General features: G+C 38.7%; 1 protein-coding gene across 14 annotated transcripts in view; it reads right to left on the bottom strand.

The window, feature by feature from the left end:
- VEPH1 (ventricular zone expressed PH domain containing 1) overlaps window positions 1-18,897 on the bottom strand; it is a 326,186-nt gene that overhangs the window by 115,059 nt on the left and 192,230 nt on the right. For 11 of the 14 annotated variants that reach the window (XM_055410995.2, XM_055410978.2, XM_055411004.2 and 8 more), the window contains 3 exons: window positions 8,264-8,320; window positions 7,855-7,994; window positions 4,407-4,541 (listed from right to left, as the gene is read on the bottom strand). In XM_055410995.2, the coding sequence (XP_055266970.2) occupies window positions 4,407-4,541; window positions 7,855-7,994; window positions 8,264-8,320 (332 nt within the window). The remainder of the gene's footprint in view (window positions 1-4,406; window positions 4,542-7,854; window positions 7,995-8,263; window positions 8,321-18,897) is intronic. The other 3 variants (XM_055411008.2, XM_055411078.2, XM_088839553.1) reach the window with 1 other exon arrangement.

Genomic DNA, 18,897 nt, shown 5'->3' with positions numbered 1-18,897 from the left:
TTATCTTTTCAATCTGGAAAAATCACATATCCCTATACTGCTTTTGAAACACTTTATTTTCTCCTCACTGATTGGAAATCTCCCTTCTACCATCTATCAAGTGTGCACATATTCTTGGAACTAGCTCTGGACTCTATATCCCTTACTATTCATTTATCCCTGTAGCAATAATCATCCCCTCATCTTATTGTTGGAGAAGGCAATGGCAAGCCACTCCAGTACTATTGCCTAGAAAATCCCATGGATGGAGGAGCCTGGTAGGCTGTCGTCCGTGGGGTCGCTAAGGGTCGGACACGACTGAGCAACTTCACTTTCACTTTTCACTTTCCACTTTCACACATTGGAGAAGGAAATGGCAACCCACTCCAGTGTTCTTGCCTGGAGAATCCCAGGGACGGGGGAGCCTGGTGGGCTGCCATCTATGGGGTCACACATAGTCGGACACGACTGAAGTGACTTAGCAGCAGCAGCAGCATCTTATTGTGCTTTTACAATAAATTTTCACTTCCTAATAGAAAAAATGTTCTCCTCTCTGTTCTTTTTCAGAACTGTTTTGTTTGTTCTCAAATTTAGTATCAGTTTGTCTAACTCCATGAAGAAATTCTGTTGCTATTATGGTTGGAAATAAATTATATTTATAATCTGAGAGTAATTTCCATTTGCATAATCAGTGCTCCTAGCCAGGGGAAGAGCATATCTATCCATTAATCCAGGTTTTAAAAAATGTTTTTATTACTATTTAAAACCAAGATAACTAGTAAAGATAGGTACGTTATACACCCATAACAAATGCAAAGACTGTAGTTTTTAACAGAACAGAAGGTTGTTCCTTCCTTGTGCAAAGTGTGTGTATGTGTGCGCGCGTGCACGCACGTGTGTAGGGCGGGTCTGGGTAACTCTCCAGAGAAGCAGTCTTCTGTGTGGGAGTTTGGAGTTGCAGGCTGTGCCATCCTTCTGGCCACTCAATATCAACATTTGCTTCTGTAATCTCCATCGTAGGGGAAGAGAGGCAAGATGAAGAGAGAAGCACTTGTTCTTAAAAGTGGTTCTTAAAAGCTTCTGCCTGAAGTGATACATATCCCTTTTTATATATCATTTGCTGAAGCAAGTCACATGTCCAAGGCTTACTTCAAGATGCAGGGAATTGTAATCTTACAAGCACAGAGTAGAGAAAACCCACAGTATTGGTGATGGCCCTCATGTCACCATGGTGTACGCTCATGCTCCTGCTCTGCCCCTGGGAGGTACGTGATCTTTGACAAGTCCCTATGCTTCCAATTGCAACATCTGGAAAGTGATAGGATTTATTTATTTATCCAGTTGATGTGCGCATGTGTACTAAGTCACTTCAGTCATGTCCGACTCTTTGTGATCCTATTGACTGTAGTCCGCCAGTCTGCTGCATCTCCTGCCTTGGCACGTGGATTCACCACCACTAGAACCACCTGGGAAGCCCTATTCAATTGGTCCTTATTATTTATTGGGAGCCTACCATGTGTCAGGCACTGTGTGACTCTGGAAATATAATGGTAAAAACAGTGCAATCCTTGCCTTCAAGCAGTTTGCAATTTAATAGATATCTTACTGTTGATTTTCAGTTCTAAAATTCCAAGATTTTATTTAAAAAATTCTCAATAACAAACTCTCCAGAGAATTATATTCCAGAGACTTAGGTATTTTCTCAGAAGTTTCTTCCTTCTTTGTATACCTGAATTTGCTGCTGCTGCTAAGTCACTTCAGTCGTGTCCAACTATGTGTGACCCCATAGAAGGAAGCCAACCAAGTTCCCCCATCCCTGGGATTCTCCAGGCAAGAACACTGGAGTGGGTTGCCACTTCCTTCTCCAATGCATGAAAGTGAAAAGTGAAAGTGAAGTCGCTCAGTCATGTCCGACTGTCTGATTCTTAGTGACCCCATGGACTGCAGCCTACCAGGCTCTGCCATCCATGGGATTTTCCAGGCAACAGTACTGGAGTGGGGTGCCATTGCCTTCTCCAATACCTGAGTTTAGTTGGCTGCAATTTGGCCACCTCATGCGACGAGTTGACTCACTAGAAAAGACTCTGATGCTGGGAAAGGTTGGGGGCGGGAGGAGAAGGGGACGACAGAGAATGATATGGCTGGATGGCATCACCGACTCTGTGGACATGAGTTTGAATGAACTCCGGGAGTTGGTGATGGACAGGGAAGCCTGGCGTGCTGTGATTCATGGGGTCGCGAAGAATCGGACACAACTGAGCGACTGAACTGAACTGAACTGAATGTAATTCTATCACAGCAACAGATACACACCTGCCCATCATTTTCAAATCACTAGTATGCGTACAGACTGGCACAGGTGGTGACAAGAAAACAGACTTTGGACCATTCTCACAGCTGTTTTGAATTTAATGAGAAGAATACTTCATAAAATAAAGATAGCTGAAAATCAATCTGATTGGGAAATACCTGGGCTGATGACCTTGCCACATAATGTACATTCCAGATGTCAAAGCTTTTTCTAATACTTATGAGTAAACCAAATTATAAAACTTCTGAAATTTCTAAAACATTTTGTTCTACAATTAAGTTTTCCCTAGAGGAATATTTATTGGTATGAAATAGAAGAAATATGAATAAGCATACTTGTGAGCATGCACAAAACTGGTTTGCCAAGTTTTTTTCCCAATCTCTTAGGACTTGATGCTGCCTGCCAAGTTTTAATTTACTAGTTCCCTCTAGTTAAAATACAGCTCACAGAGAAACATTTCTAAGAATCTGAGGCATTGTCTTTAAACATGATGCAACAGTTTAAAATTTGCATGAAATAAGGAAAGAATTCCATTCTACTTTGCATCGATGCAATTATGGGATTTCCTGTATTCTTAATACTACGTATCTAATTCTTAAACCAAAGTCAAAAATAGTGATGCAATAATAGAATGTAGTTTCAGTGTCTTACATACCATACTAACTAAACTTTTGATTAATTACAACCATTTCTCATCTGTTCACAACCCTATAGCACTTAAGAGGTATTGAGTTTGTTTCACAATATAACAGTTCTGTATTAATTTGCTAGTTGTTTATACTTTGAATTTATTTAATATTAGTATGTTTGCTCCCCTTATCAATAGTAAAACAAGGACAAAGACCAAGATCATACACTCCTAGAATCTCTGGTTTCATCAGTAAGCATCCAATGCTTATTGGATTTTCAATGGGCTTTCTTGAAAGCAAAATAAGGATAATTAGGTTCTCTGAATATGAGAAGAGAGAGATCAATAACCATTCTATATTCTCATTAGCCATGTTCTCCCTGAGTGATCCAACCTGCTGTCATGACATCAAGTGCTATCTTTGACACCCAAGTCCAAGATCTCCAGTTCTGGCTTTCTTCCTAAGTTCCACACTGGTAATTCAAAGACCATCACCACCTGGTTATCTACACAAATAACTCATACTCAAAATATGTAAACCAGAATGATTTATCTTCTTCCTCCACATTAGCTTCCTTTGTGGTCAACTTTTTCAAGATGGTGCCATTATCCGCTGGCCCTAGATACACCTGGAATCATTTTTGGTTCTTCCATCTTCCTTATCAGGGATCAAGTCCTGTTGATTCTGCTTCTTTACCGCCTCTTGAATCCATCCTCTTCCTATAACTTCCAGCTTCGGTTCAGGCCTTCACTTCCTACCTGACTACAGCGATCACTTCCTTCAGTCTTCCTGTCTCCAGCCAGGTTTCCTCCAATTATTCTCCGTACCCAGGCCTGTGACCGTTTTCAATGAGATCACAGCAGTGAGCATCCACTTCCAGTTTCACTCTATTGATGGGTGGGCATGGTTCCACATTCTGGTCCTTTCCCAGTTTGAGGGCCTGCTCAGGAGGTCTCGGTCACAGAGGACTTGGAGCTGTGTCCTGAGAGTGATGCCCATATTTCCACACTCCTACAATGCTCTAACTCACATCATCCATGCCTGCCTCAACAGAGTTCTTTCTCTCCCTGACCATGCTGTCTTCCTTCCTGTTCATCTTGTCTTCCATTTCTAACTTTGTGGTGACAGCAAAGGGTAAGGTGATGAGAGGAAGTATGCAAGGAAGAAATGAAAAGCCCCAAAGAACCTAGAGTCCAATTGCTCTTTCCTTTTCAGTCTGTCTGTAAAATGTTTTCCATTACTGTGTGGCTCTGAGTGGGCTGTATTATGTCAGTCTGGGAGCCTCAAAAGGCAGTGACTTTGTCTACTGATATCACTAGGTCCTGAATCCACTATAGCATGACATGTAAATCATTACTTAGTGTCTTCTGATAATAATAAAAGAAAGGAAAGGAAAGAAGAGGAAAAATTGAACCATTAAGAAAAAGCAAACTCTTTCATCTTGAATCTTGGCTAAAAATAACATGTGCCAGGAAAGAAGCATTTACCTTCTGCTGTGGGAATATGGACTCCATCATGGCTGTTTCGAAGCTGTGAGCACCCTCTGCCCGGGTCTTCTCCCATAGAGCTCTGAGGAATTGTACAGAACGACTCTGAATGGACAACGGCTCAGGAAACAGGCTCTGAAAGGGCATTCATGAGAGAAACATGACCTGTTATCTCTTGTCCCAACAATATTGTTTGATGGCTGCAAAGCACTGTTAGTCTTGGTCTGAACTTAAAAATGGTTTAAATAAAGCGACAGAGAAATCTATTTTGAAGATCAAATGTACAATACATTTCATGCTTTCTATTTTTTTAACAGAAAATTTAACTTGTTAAATAGCATTTTCAAGACAGTTGATATTGATTTCTATAAATATGCGTAACTTTTGTAAGGTAGTGTTTATATCAATCACTTCTCAAGGATGTTACTTAATTGGAAAATGGCTAATATAAATATTTATATTTATTTTTCAAAGATCTGAGAATTAAAATATAAAATTAGAGTACAAATATCAAGTTTTTTTAGGGCTTCCCAGGTGGCGCTAGTGGTAAAGAACTCACTTGCCAATGCAAGAGACGTAAGAGACATGGGTTTGATCCCTGGGTCAGGAAGATCCCCTGGAGGAGGGCATGGCAACCCACTCTAGTATTGTTGCCTGGAGAATCCCCATTGACAGAGAAGCCTGGGGGCTGCAGTCCACAGAGTTGCAGAGTTGGACACAACTGAAGCGACTTAGCATGCAGCATGCATACATCAAGTTTATTTATACAGAGTAAATAATGAATAATAGACATTAAATAACCAACGGTCCATTATTCAATTGCTCAGATATGAACAATGTAAGGAAGGGTTGGGGAAACAAAAACATTTTCAGTCCTAAAGTGTATAATGGCTGAATATTCTTAAAGCTTTAAGATATTTTAAGTTTTGGACAGTAAGATTGTTAACATAAGAAAAAATTACATTTACATATATTTCATTCAAATCAATGAAAATAAAAATTTCAAAGGAAAATTTAGATGGCATGTTTAATCAATTACGTGTTTAACAGTCATTTACATGTGATGTTATACCTAAGAATGTGAGAAGTGTCTCAATTCAAGGAAATAATTTTATGAAAACATACAGAACATAAAGGCACACAATTACACACACATGCACACACACAATATAATGTATATAATATATATTATCCTTTATGTGTGAGGTGTAATAAAATAATGATATTGGCTTATAAAATCCCATTTTCAGTGTCAATGACTGTCCAAATATTGACTTACGAGACTCTCTAGAAAGTCTGTTTCTATTTAGTAAGTGAATAGCAATTCTTTTCCAGAAAAATCTCATTATTATCCTCTTCCACATGAACTGTTTTAGGTACTCAGTGGGAAAAGGTGGAGGATCTTATGCCCTGAGTAAGTTGCCCACAGATTTAAAAAGGTTAAGAGCCAAGAACAGATTAATGTGAAACCCAAAGTGTGTATACATCTGGGAATTTCTTGATTATTATCAGAAACATATACAGCATATGACCATTCACTTAAAAAAGAGCAGGACCAGATTTAAGTAATCATCATTCCAAAGAGGTCCATTTAGACTGGAATCTCTTAATTTGAGAATTCCATCATGAGTCTGTAAATTGACAGAGAAAGGAAAGAGTCTAGCCCAGCATACTAGGCTAGTACAGGTTTCTAACTATCAGGTCAAAGATATGATTTTTAGTTATCCCAAAGTCAGGTATCATCCAGATCACACAGTATCAAAGGTGTAGAAAAAAAAAGGAAACATTACAGTAAAAAGAACAAAGAAAAAAAAAGTAGCATAAACAGATGTTTGTTGGTGATTTTGCTCAAAGAGAAAAACAAAGAATCATACTCAGTCAATAAAATAAGACAGAAGGGGCAAAGATAAAATCAAGCTTTCTTGGTCTGTTTTCAAACTGACAACTGTGAAGAATAAAGCCAAAGATGAAACCAAGTACAAAATCACTGATGAAAACTATTTGAAAAACATTAGTAAAGTAGAAGAAGGTCTTTATTTCAGGAAAAGGAAGAAAATCAATGCTGCTTTTTATATTCATATACAATTCCTTTTGTGCTGGGTCTTGGCCGCTGCACTCGGGCTTTCCCTAGCTGCGGGGAGTTGGGGCTACTCTCTGCCGCAGTACACGGCTTCCTGTTCCTGTGGTTTCTCAACTCTTGTTGCGGAGCACAGGCTCTAGGGTGTGTGGGCTTTGGTAGTTGTGGCAGGTGGGCTCAGTAGTTGTGGCCCACGGGCTTAGCTGCTCTCAGGCATGTGGAGTCTTGCCAGACCAGGGATCAAACCTGTGTCCCCTGCATTGGCAGGTGGATTCTTATCCATTGTACCACCAGGGAAGTCCCTATATTCATATACAATTTGATTCATATCAAAATATGAGTTGTTCTCTATAAGATATGATTAAGTGCTCTTGAGACTTCAGATAGAAAAAGATGGTATCCCTGAGCCATGTCTAAATTGTCTCTTTTCTTTCTTAATTATTATAGTTCCACTTTACAACTATGATACATTCAGCATTAAAATTCATTTTTTTCTTAATAAGCCTGCCCCATTTTATAAAGAAACGTAACTATCTGATTAGTGACTTTCATTGGGACTATTACAGAAATATTTTATTAATAGAAGTAAACAAACATATTATTACCTGGCCTAATTTTTAACATTTTGTAACATTTGTAACATTTTTCTGCCTCTACCCACTCTGTTCCTGCCTGCAACCCCCATTTGGTTTTAAACACAAGTGAAGACCACTGGGTCAGGAGTTAGGCAGTCTGAGTTCTGTCCTTCAATTTGGTTATTTGGAAAAATGATGTCTAAGATTCCTCCTATTACTAACATTTTGTAATCTATATTCAAATTTTATTGAAAGTTTAATACATTAAAGATAAACATTTCCAAATAAGAATCTTTTTTTGATGATAAATCTTTGCATCAAATTCTTCCTTGTTTAAACTCCTCTTTATGTAGCTTTACCTCTCTATATAAATTCTGTATAGAAAAGTGGCATTCCAGTGTTTTAACAATGTCAAAAAAGATATGCTGATTCCAGAGTAATTTGGAGATTGGGAAATAATGGCTAGCTCTCCATAAGGAAAGCTGTCCACCCCCAGTAAGTGATTTTTTGTTGTTATCATTGAACAAAAAATATTTTCCCATTTATTCTTTTTTTTTTAGAGCGAAAGAATATTCAAGATAATAATAGGCTTGTCTTCCTGATTACTAATCTAGGGCCTTTTATAAGGAAACTATCCTAAAATATAGAAAAAAATCCATGTTAAAAATTACTAATGAAATGTGTATGCATTGTTATTATTTGCATATTAGTCTGGTCAAAGAGCAATTCAGTAAAAATGATAATAAACTCATACCTGGCTCATTAAGGAGCCATGCTGAACTTGAATTATACATACCTGCTGAAATAGGAACATGATTTGGATCCATGGCTGAGGTTCTTGACTGATGAGAATAAAACTGGATTTACTGTAGAGGCAGTAATGACCCTTCAGGGAACAAGTGAAGAACAGCTTTGCTACACAACTTCTAACAGAATCTGGAAACAAATAACATAGCATTAAACAATAGATTCTTCCCAGAATTACACCTTATACTGCAACATACAAACACCTTTAGAAATACATTCTTTAGTTTTCAGTCTGTGAGTTAATAACTTCAACTGTCGATTTGGGAGTAGATCTATCTTATGGAATGTAGATTAATATGAAGTTGCTTTAAGCAAGTGTATTCAATCCCTCTTTCTCTTTTATTAACAACGCATGAAAAGTCTCAAAGCAAGTCACAAGGGAGGAAAAAAACTCTTACCAATGAAGAGGGAGACAGGTGTCATTTCCATCTGAGTGGGCACTTTGAAATGATGACCTGGGAAGCATAAGCAAACGAATGAAGGAAATCCAGGCATTTTTCTGGGCAGAGATGGTGTGTCATGGCCAGGGCACTGTTCTTTTGGTTACACAGAGGCCGCAGAGACAACCTCCAGAATAATTCTGGCCAGGAGTGTGGCTTCCTGTGAATGGGTCTGGTTTGACAATGTCATTTCATCTTGAAGAGCTTCAGCAGGAAAACTTAAAGCAATCAACCTTTAGGGGCAAGAAAGTGGGGGAACATGGTGGTGGCAGCATAGAGCAGAGGTGGTGAAGAACTGTGTTGAGGAGTCATTTTATATTTACAACCCTACAAGATAGGTGTTAACTTTTTTTTTTTTTTTCCCAGTTGCCACGCATGGGATCTAGTTCTCTGACCAGGGATCAAACCCAGGGATTTGGGAACACAGAGTTTTAGCCACTGGACCACCAGAGAACTCCCCAGGTGTTAACTATTTCTATTGTAAATGTGAGGAAACCTAGTCCAATAAGGGTCAGCTTATTGAGCCATTGTGACTGCCTTGTTCACCCCTCTAGCCCTGGCATGTGGCATACAATAGGTGCTCTAAAGAGAGTATCTGCAGAGATGAATGAGGCTCAAGGATCCAGAAAAGATCGCTCAATTCTGCCTAGTCTGTGGCAGAACCAGGATTTGAACTCAGCCAAACTTCTGTCACACTGAGATGCTTTAGGCCCTATCATACTAGGAATTTTTAAATCTGCAGAGTAATATTGATAGCTCATGGGGTAATTATTGTTTCAGAATTAATCTGACATTTTAAAGAGATATTTTGAAAATAGATTCATTATGCCTTACTAGCAAAAATAGAAATGGACTAGAATTTATTAAAAGTTGATGGGAACCCTAATTAGACAGTAGAGTCAGTCCCATCCATGAGAGTATATGGGGTTCCCTAGAGAATTGTGGGGAGGCAGGCAGCTTAACTGTGCACAATCAGGGCTCAGGCCTGAAGGAATAACAGGCTTTTGGGAAAGAGTTTGGAAGATTTAAGGGAGGGTGGCCAATGACAGATCAAAGAAGACGACACTGGAAACCAAACAATAAAGCCACAGGGCAATTTAGAAATATATTTAGAAATCTTAGTAAGTAACAGCTTTCTGTGTGATTCTGACCACTGGTATGAAAGAGGACTAGCTTTCATGAAGTTTATTGTTTGGGGGAATTTGATCATTCAAAATCCTTGTATGAAATCAGAAATCATTTCTGCATTCTCTGGATGAATGGCTTACAAATTCAGTAGAAAAGACCAGGAGGCCTGTCACTGACAATAAAAGACTTGTTAGAATAGAGCACAATATACACTTATTATTTGCCCTATTGGAAATTGTTTGACAATGGCAATTAAAAATACTTTTTGGCACTGATGCTCTGAAAAATTGAATTTAAATTAATCAATACTAGAGAAGGCAGAAACCAAATATTCCATCAGAGCATACACACACAAATCGTTGTACTAGAAATCAATCTAGCCATAATGGATACATTGAGACAGCACTCTGTTAATAACTTTAACAACTGTCGATTTGGGAGCAGATCCATCTTATGGAATGTAGATTAAAATGAAGTTGCTTTAAGCAAGTGTATTAAATCCCTCTTTGTCTTTTGATTAACAATGCATGAGAAGTCTCCAAGCAAGTTGCCAGGGAGGAAAAAAATACCTGCTTTAATTGAAAGATTCAAAAGGGCAAGTTCATTTGTATGAAACTGTGCAGTAGCTTGACAGTGTAAGCTGGACTTCAGGCCAGTGCCATGAAAAAAATGTTTTTATTTTTTTCCTTCTCCTAAATTACCCTTCAATCATGTTTTCTTTTGAAAATGAACATTGATTCAATTTATTTTACTTGTCCTGACCTATCAGCTTTCTATACACAAATGACAGGGGTCCCAGATCACAGAAAATGGACAAAGTGGTAGAAAAGAGAGACCTTCACCTAGAAGTATATACACTGACTATAAAAACACATCAATTCTGTGATGTAAGTATTAGTTGCTCAATTGTGTTTGACTCTTTGCAACCCCATGGACTGTAGCCCGCCAGGCTCCTTTGTCCATGGGATTCTCCAGGCAAGAATACTGGAGTGGGCTGCCATTTCCTTCCCCATCTGTGATGTAAGGGTGTGTTAATACTTTTAGTAAACTGGATCTGTTTCAATATTTTCCTCATTTTTTTTCCTGAGCTTTGCTGGATTAGAAAGTATTCTCAACACTAACATTTAGTTGCTAATTTTCCACTGTAATTTTCTCCCTTCTGTTCATTCCATGGTATTGAATGCTGAACATGCAATAAATGGTGTTGGATGAATGAATGGATGTCAGACACTGTGCAGAGACCAAGAGGAGCCATGATGTTGACATTGCTCTTAAGAAGTTTACAGTAAAATGGGAGAAACACCTATAAATGATGGTTGGAAATTAAGTCCACGGAGGGACAAGCAGACCACTCAAAGGAAGCAGCTATTATCCTTCATGGAGGAGAAAATACTTGAGGTGACCTTGAAAGCTAACCAAGATTTTGAACTTAGAAAAAGTATGAGAGAGACAAGCATTTTAAGTGTAGGGAACACCCTGAAAAAAATCACATAAAGCATGAATGTTCAAGGTAATTCCAAGTAGTAAGGTTAGTGTATCTGGGTTATTATGGTATTTCTTACTTATGCAACTGATGCTCAAACTGTTATTTATTTTTCTAGAAATGTTGAAGAGAGAGGAGGTCATGCTTTGATAAACACACACCAGATCTGATTGTTATTTCTTTACTTTTGGTATACTGTGGCTTATTTTTATAAAAAAATCAAAGGATTTGGTTTGGTCTTTAAAAATACTGAAGTTAACATGAGCAGCAATAATTGTATAATATAATGTGTTGTAAGCTGAAATACCCAAAATATACACATTACACATGGATAGTTTTAAAGACATGATTGAACATATAAGAGCATTTGTTCTTTTTGAGTCAAAGTATTTTAAGAATCATTTTGGAATTTTTTTCTGAGCTTTGTTGGAATAAAACGTTCTCTCAACACTAACATTCAGTTGCTAATTTCTCTCTGTAATTTTCTCCCTCCTGTTCAATCCATGGTACTGAACGGTGGGCATGCAATAAATGGTGCTGGATAGTGAACGGGTGTCAGACACTGTGTAGAGACCAAGAGAAGCCATGATGTTGACATTACTCTTAAGAAGTTTACAGCCAAATGGGAGAAACACCTATAACAATGATTGTAAATTAAGTTCACTGAGGGACATGAAATGCCAACGACTCAGAGCAATGAGCAGCTGTTATCTTTGGGGAGCCAGGGGACACTTCACGGAGGAGGAAATATTTGAGGTGACCTTGAAAAAGCTTGACTTCAGTATTCTTAAGGACCAAACCAAATCCTTTGATTTTTTTACAAAAATAAGCTACAGTCTACCAAAAGTAAAGGAATAACCCCAAAAAAAGACTTTTTTTTCTTTTTTCCCCCACTTTTCTCCATAGTTCATATGCTTTTATTTTTGCACTGCATTCACTATACTGTGTTAAATTTTTATTAATGATATTTTAAAATAAGGTTTCATTTTACAATACTTTTAGATTTATAGAAAAATTACATGCATAATTATTATACATATTGTATATAATTACAATTATAATGAAATGAAAGTTGCTCAGTTGTTTCTGATTCTTTGCAACCTCATGGACTGCAGCCCACAAGGCTCCTCTGTCCATGAAATTCTCTAGGCAAGAATACTGGAATGGGTAGCCTTTCCCTTCTCCAGGGGATCTTGCTGACCCAAGGATCAAACCTGTGTCTCCTGCACTGCAGGCAGATTCTTTACTGTCTGAGCCACCAGGGAAGCCATTATTTACAGTATATGAATATGTGATTATTATATACTTACATATTGTATTAAATTATAATAGAGTTCTCTATATACTTTACACTTGATTTATCCTGTTATTAATGTCTTAAGTTGGTATGATATTGTTTGTTATAATTAATAAACCAGTGTGCATGAGTGCATGCATGCTCAGTCACTTCTGTCGTGTCCCTCTTTGCGACCCTATGGACTGTATCCTGTCAGTGTCCTCTGTCCATGCCCAGGCAAGAATCCTGGAGTGGGTTGCCATGCCCAGCTCCAGGGGATCTTCCCAACTCAGGGGTCAAACCCATGTCTCCTGCATCTCCTGCATTGGAGGGGGATTCTTTACTGCTGAGCCACCAGGGAAGCCCTAATAAACCGATATTGACACATTATTATAAACTTAAGGCTATAGTTTATTCAGATTTCCTTAGTTTATACTTAGTGTCTTTTTTTTTTTTTTCTATTCCAGGATCCCTCACAACATTATTCATTGTGTCTCCTCTGGCTCCTCTGGGCTGTGACAATTTCTCAGACTTTCCATGTGTTTGATGACCTTGAGAGTTTTTTTGACCTTGAGAGTTTTGCAGAGTACTTTTGCTAGGTATTTTGCAAAATGTTTCTTAGTTGGGATTTGTCTGTTTTTCTCATGAATAGACTGAGATTTCCAAGTTAGGGGAGGAAAACCAGAGAGGTAAAGTACCATTTTGCTTGTATTATACGGAGAGTACATTTATCCACATGACTTATGACTAATGACGTTTGACCTTGAGCATCTGGTTGAAGTAGTGTTTACCAGGTTTCTCCACAACAAAGTTACTCTTCCCCCCACCCCCACTTTCCACATTGCCCTCTCTGAAAAGAAGATACAATGTGTAACCCATACTTAAAGAGTGGGGGTAACTTCACCTCCTGAGGGCAGAATAGCTACATAAATCATGTGGAATTCTGCACAAATTTGTCTCTTCCTCTTCTAGTTATTACATTCAAATTATTTAGTCAATTTTTCTATCATGTGTACTCATGGATATTTATAATTCAACATTGTTTTACTTATTCCGCTGCTCTGATTGTTCCAGATTTGGCCACAGGGAGCTCTTTCAGTTGGCTCCTGTGTCCACTGCTTGCTCATTCACTTCAGTCATGTCTGACTCTTTGCAACCCCATGAACTGTAGCCCATTTGTCTCCTCTATCCATGGAATTTCCCAGGCAAGAATACTGGAATGGGTTGTCATTTCCTCCTTCAGGGGACCTTCCTGATCCAGGAATTGAACCCGTGTCTCTTACATTGCCTGCATAGGCAGGCGGGTTCTTTGTTACTAGTTCCACCTGGGAGCCCTGTGTCCATTAGATACACTGCTATCATTATGTGTGTGGCTTTTTGTTTGTTTTTAAAAATCACTTCCTTACTTACATCTTACATACAAGATGCTCCAGGCTCATTTTGCATGTTTTCTGCCCTGTTAGAATTTGCTGCTTCTCTAAGGAGTTTTGGTTTCTTTCACTGAAGAATTGTGTTTGAAACTAAGATCTAGGTATTGTGCATGTTTGTTGCTACTGGGGTATCATTGTTCTTTGGTCCCTTCAGGTGATATAGCAGGGAAATTATGTGTGTATATATGCGTATATCTATTTATAAGTATTTCTATATGCAACCATCTGTATTTACATTAAGGTAAACATGAGTTTAGGCTTCTCATGTAGCACTAGTGGTAAAGAATCCACCTGCCAATGCAGGAGACATAAGAGACGCAGGTTCAATCCCTGAGCTGGGAAGATCCACGGGAGGAGGGCATGGCAGCCCACTCCAGTATTCTTGCCTGGAGAATCCCATAGTCAGAGGAGCCTGGAGGGCTACAGTCCATAGGGTCACAAAGAGTCAGACATGACTGAAGTGACTTAGCATGTGTGCATGCAAATATGAGTTCATACTGTGGTTTCAATTCTAATTCATTACCACATGTATCATTTTAGACTCCATCCCTTGCTATCTGTTAACTCTCACTTCAACAGCGAGAAGTCTGAGTCCCACTGTTAGTATTTTTACCTCTATCAATTGTAGGAAGCACAGTTCCTTTCCTCTCCCTTTCCTTATCTTTCCCTCCCTTCTTCCCTTTCTCCCTCCTTTCTCTCTTACAAATAGTTGTATATTTAGTATCCACCAAAGTATCTGGCATTGAGAAGCCTACCTCAAAACATAATAATGATATTTTATTATATTCTTTCTGCTTCTTTCTGTAGCAACAATAAACCAGTAGGATATTCTCATGAAAATAATGAGAAATTAAAATAGTAATAATAATATTAATTTTCATGTTAAAATTTTATCTTAATTTTAACTAAGCATTCCACATCATCATATCTGGCATGAAAGATATAGCTATTTGTTAATCTGAACATTCTTCATTAGTTTCAGTTCAGTTGCTCAGTTGTGTCCGGCTCTTTCCAACCCCATGGACTTTACAACACCAGGCTTCCCAGTCCATCACCAACTCCTGGAGCCTACTCAAACTCATGTCCATAGCGTCAGTAATGCCACCCGAAATCTCATCCTCTGTTGTCCCCTTCTCCTCCCACCTTAAATCTTTCCCAGCATCAGGGTCTTTTCCAATGAGTCGATTCTTTGCATCAGGTGGCCAAAGTATTGGAGTTTTGGCTTCAGCATCAGTCCTTCCAATAAATATTCAGGACTGACTTCCTTTAGGATTGACTGGTTGGATCTCCTAGCACTCCAAGGGACTCTCAAGAGTCCTCTCCAACACCAATAGCATCAGTTCTTCAATGCTCAGCTTTCTTTATAGTCCAACTCTCACATCCATACATTACTACTGGAAAAACTATAGCTTTGACTAGACGGACCTATGCTGACAAAGTAATGTCTCTGCTTTTTAATATGCTGTCTAGGTTGGTCATTGCTTTTATTCCAAGGAGCAAGCATCATCTTTTAATTTCATGGCTGCAGTCACCATCTGCAGTGATTTGGGAGCCCCCCAAAATAAAGTCTGTCACTGTTTCCATTGTTTCCCCATCTATTTGCCATGAAGTGATGGGACAGGAGGCCATGATCTTATATTTTTCCTCTTTCACTTTCATCAAGAGGCTCTTTAGTTCTTCTTCGCTTTCTGCCATAAGGGTGGTATCATCTGCATATCTGAGGTTATTGATATTTCTCCCGGCAATCTTGATTCCAGCTTGTGCTTCTTCCAGCCCAGCGTTCCTCATGATGTACTCTGCATAGAAGTTAAATAAGCAAGGTGACAATATACAGCCCTGAAGTATTCCTTTTCTGATTTGGAACCAGTCAGTTGTTCCATGTCCAGTTCTAACTGTTGCTTCCTGACATGCATACAGATTTCTCAGGAGGCAGGTAAGGTGGTCTGGTATTCCCATCTCTTTAAGAATTTTCCACAGTTTGTTGTGATCCACACAGTCAAAGGCTTCAGTGTAGTCAATAAAGCAAAAGTAGATATTTTTCTGGAACTCTTTTGCTTTTTTGATGATCCAATGGATGTTGGCAATTTGATCTCTGGTTCCTCTGCCTTTTCTAAATCCAGCTTGAACATCTGGAAGTTCACAATTCACGTACTGTTGAAGCCTGGCTTGGAGAATTTTGCTAGCATGTGAGATGAGTGCAATTGTGCAGTAGTTTGAGCATCCTTTGGCATTGCCTTTTTGGGGGGCTGGAATGAAAACTGACCTTTTCCAGTCCCGTGGCCACTGCTGAGTTTTCCAAATTTGCTGGCATATTGAGTGCAGCACTTTCACAGCATCATCTTTCAGGATTTGAAATAGCTTAACTGGAATTCCATCACCTCCACTAGCTTTGCTCATGGTGATGCTTCCTAAGGCCCACTTGACTGTGCATTCCAGGATGTTTGGCTCTAGGTGAGTGATCACACCATTGTGGTTATCTGAGTCATGAATATCTTTTTTGTATAGTTCTTCTGTGTATTCTTGCCACCTCTTCTTAATGTCTTCTGCTTCTGTTAGGTTGAAACCATTTCTGTCCTTTATTGTGCCCATCTTTGCATGAAATATTCCCTTGGTATCTCTAATTTTCTTGAAGAGATCTCTAGTTTTTCCCATTATATTGTTTTCCTCTATTTCTTTGCATTGATCACTGAGGAAGCCTTTCTTATCTCTCCTTGCTATTCTTTGGAACTCTGCATTCAAATGGGTGTATCTTTCCTTTTCTCCTTTTCCTTTAGCTTCTGTTCTTTTCTCAGCTATTTGGAAGGCCTTGTCAAACAAGCATTTTGCCTTTTTGAGTTTCTGTTTCCTGGGGATGGTCCTGATCACTGCCTCCTGTACAATGTCCTTAGTTTAGCCATTTGTATTTTAGCTATATTCTAAATCTAGTAATCTTGTTATTATCCCAGTAAAGAAATAATTCTTTATTTTATGGCTATAAAACATTAATGTAAGAAAAACTAGAAATATAAATCTACCAATTAACATTTTAGAAAACATTTTAAAATTAGAAATTGTCCTAAATGATATCATAACATTTTGGAAAAGACTTACAGTCTACCACCATACCAGCCCTGAATTCACCTAATCTTGTCAAAAAGGAGTTATAATTTATGATAATATTTTAAAAGTCTAGTGGAAATTTGAAATCAAGAAAAAATAATCAAAAATAAAAATCAGATTTTATTGTGTGTGTGTGTACTACTTAAAATATTAGAATAAGTTGATGTGTGGAATAACAAATATCAGTATTCACTTTTGTACCAATCACTCCATTAAATGTTTTATATAATGATCACTTAATCCTCATAATTATCTATTAGTATCTCTTTTCACTTGGGCTTCCCTGGTGGCTCAGAGGTTAAAGCGTCTGCCGTCAATGCGGGAGACCCGGGTTCGATCCCTGGGTCGGGAAGATCCCCTGGAGAAGGAAACGGTAACCCACTCCAGTATTCTTGCCTGGAGAATCCCATGGACGGAGAAGCCTGGTAGGCTACAGTCCACGGGGTCGCATAGAGTCGGACACGACTGAGCGATGGAACGGAACGGATCTCTTTTCACTTAAGGGTTTAAAGAGTCAGAGTTAAAAGACTTAATCAAGTGAGACAGAGCCAGGATTTAGACCCAAGTTCCTTAAAATGTTAAGTCCCATGTCTTGTTCACAAAGTGATATGACCTCCTGCAAAGTCATATTGTTTAATGGTCTTGAACATCCCTGGTTGAGCTATCTGTAGCTTCTGCAGGGACAATCCAAAATAAACTGCCAGTACCTTTAATAAGACAACATAAGTTGTTCAGGCTTAGAAATATAACCTAAGGTATTAATTTCTATGCAATTACTATATAGTCAACATAATTCTCTAATGTGAGGGTAAGACAAACCTTTTCATAAATCTAAAAAGCTGTGGAAAATCAATAAAGAGAAGCTCTTTATAGGCCTGTGTGAATTGGGAATAATTGGTCTCTTTTATCCTCAAATGTGGTAGGAAGAAGTAAAGAGGATTCTAAATTGAGGGAATAAACAAGATAACTGGGCTTAGAGCTCTTGGAGGTAGAGAAAGCTGTAGAAAAAGGTGAAGGACTACTGTGGTGGTAACTGTGATGCCCTGAGATTATCTGCCAACAATTGATAACTTTGACTATTTTTCTAAACATACTGGATCTGAGAAACACAGCATTCTTCTTGGGAGATGAGACATTTAATTATTCATCTCCCAGGGTGGTCCTTATATCTAATCCATACCATTATATACTTTTTATTTAGAGATAAGTATCTTTTATGAATAAAAATAGAGTATGACTGATTTTTTTTATAGTAAGTAGAAATATGGCTTTATTTCTTGGAAAAAGAAATGTTAACTCTTTTGAATTCTTTACCAAACTTATAATTTGAAAACTCTCTCCCAGCTAAATAAGGGTCAAATGAATGTGTTTGGCTTATTTCCCAGATTTTCAACTGAATTATTCTTCCCCTTATCCAAACTATATTTCTAGAATGATTTATAAAAACTCAAACACAGGAATATCTCTGCAGAAATTGCTGGATTGAAAGTATTCACACATTGAACATATCATAGATAAGCAACAAATTCACAGAAGGCATTTGAAGAACTTGCTAGCTAATTTTCATTGACTACTTGCTTTGAGGGCTTCCCTGGTGGCTCAGACAGTAAAGAATTCACCTGCAATGTGAGAGACCTGGGTTTGATCCCTGGGTTAGGAAGATCACTTGGAGGAGGGCATGGCAACCCATTCCAGTATTCTTCCTTGGTGAATCCCCATGGACATGGGGCCACTATAGTCCATGGGGTTGAAAAGAGTTAGACACAACTGAATGACTAACACTTTCAATTGCTTCATACCTAGGTATAAGTGTAACAGATTACAACAAATCCTTGTTAAGTAAGTTTAGTTATCCCTACTCTTGCTGTTGTTTAGTCACTAAGTCGGAGAAGGCAATGGCAGCCCACTCCAGTACTCTTGCCTGGAAAATCCCATGGATGGAGGAGCCTGGTGGGCTGCAGTCCATGGGGTCGCTAAGAGTCGGACACGACTGAGCAACTTCACTTTCACTTTTCACTTTCATGCATTGGAGAAGGAAATGGCAACCCACTCCAGTGTTCTTGCCTGGAGAATCCCAGGGACGGGGGAGCCTGGTGGACTGCCATCTATGGGGTCACACAGAGTCGGACATGACTGAAGTGACGCAGCAGCAGCAGCAGCAGTCACTAAGTCATGT

This window comes from Moschus berezovskii, chromosome 1 (genome assembly GCF_049115385.1).
Source record: "Moschus berezovskii isolate FMDL1 chromosome 1, NW_MosBer_1.0, whole genome shotgun sequence".
NCBI lineage: Eukaryota > Metazoa > Chordata > Mammalia > Artiodactyla > Moschidae > Moschus > Moschus berezovskii.
Note: the sequence above shows the minus strand (reverse complement) of the source record. Positions and strands in the feature narration are given on the sequence as shown.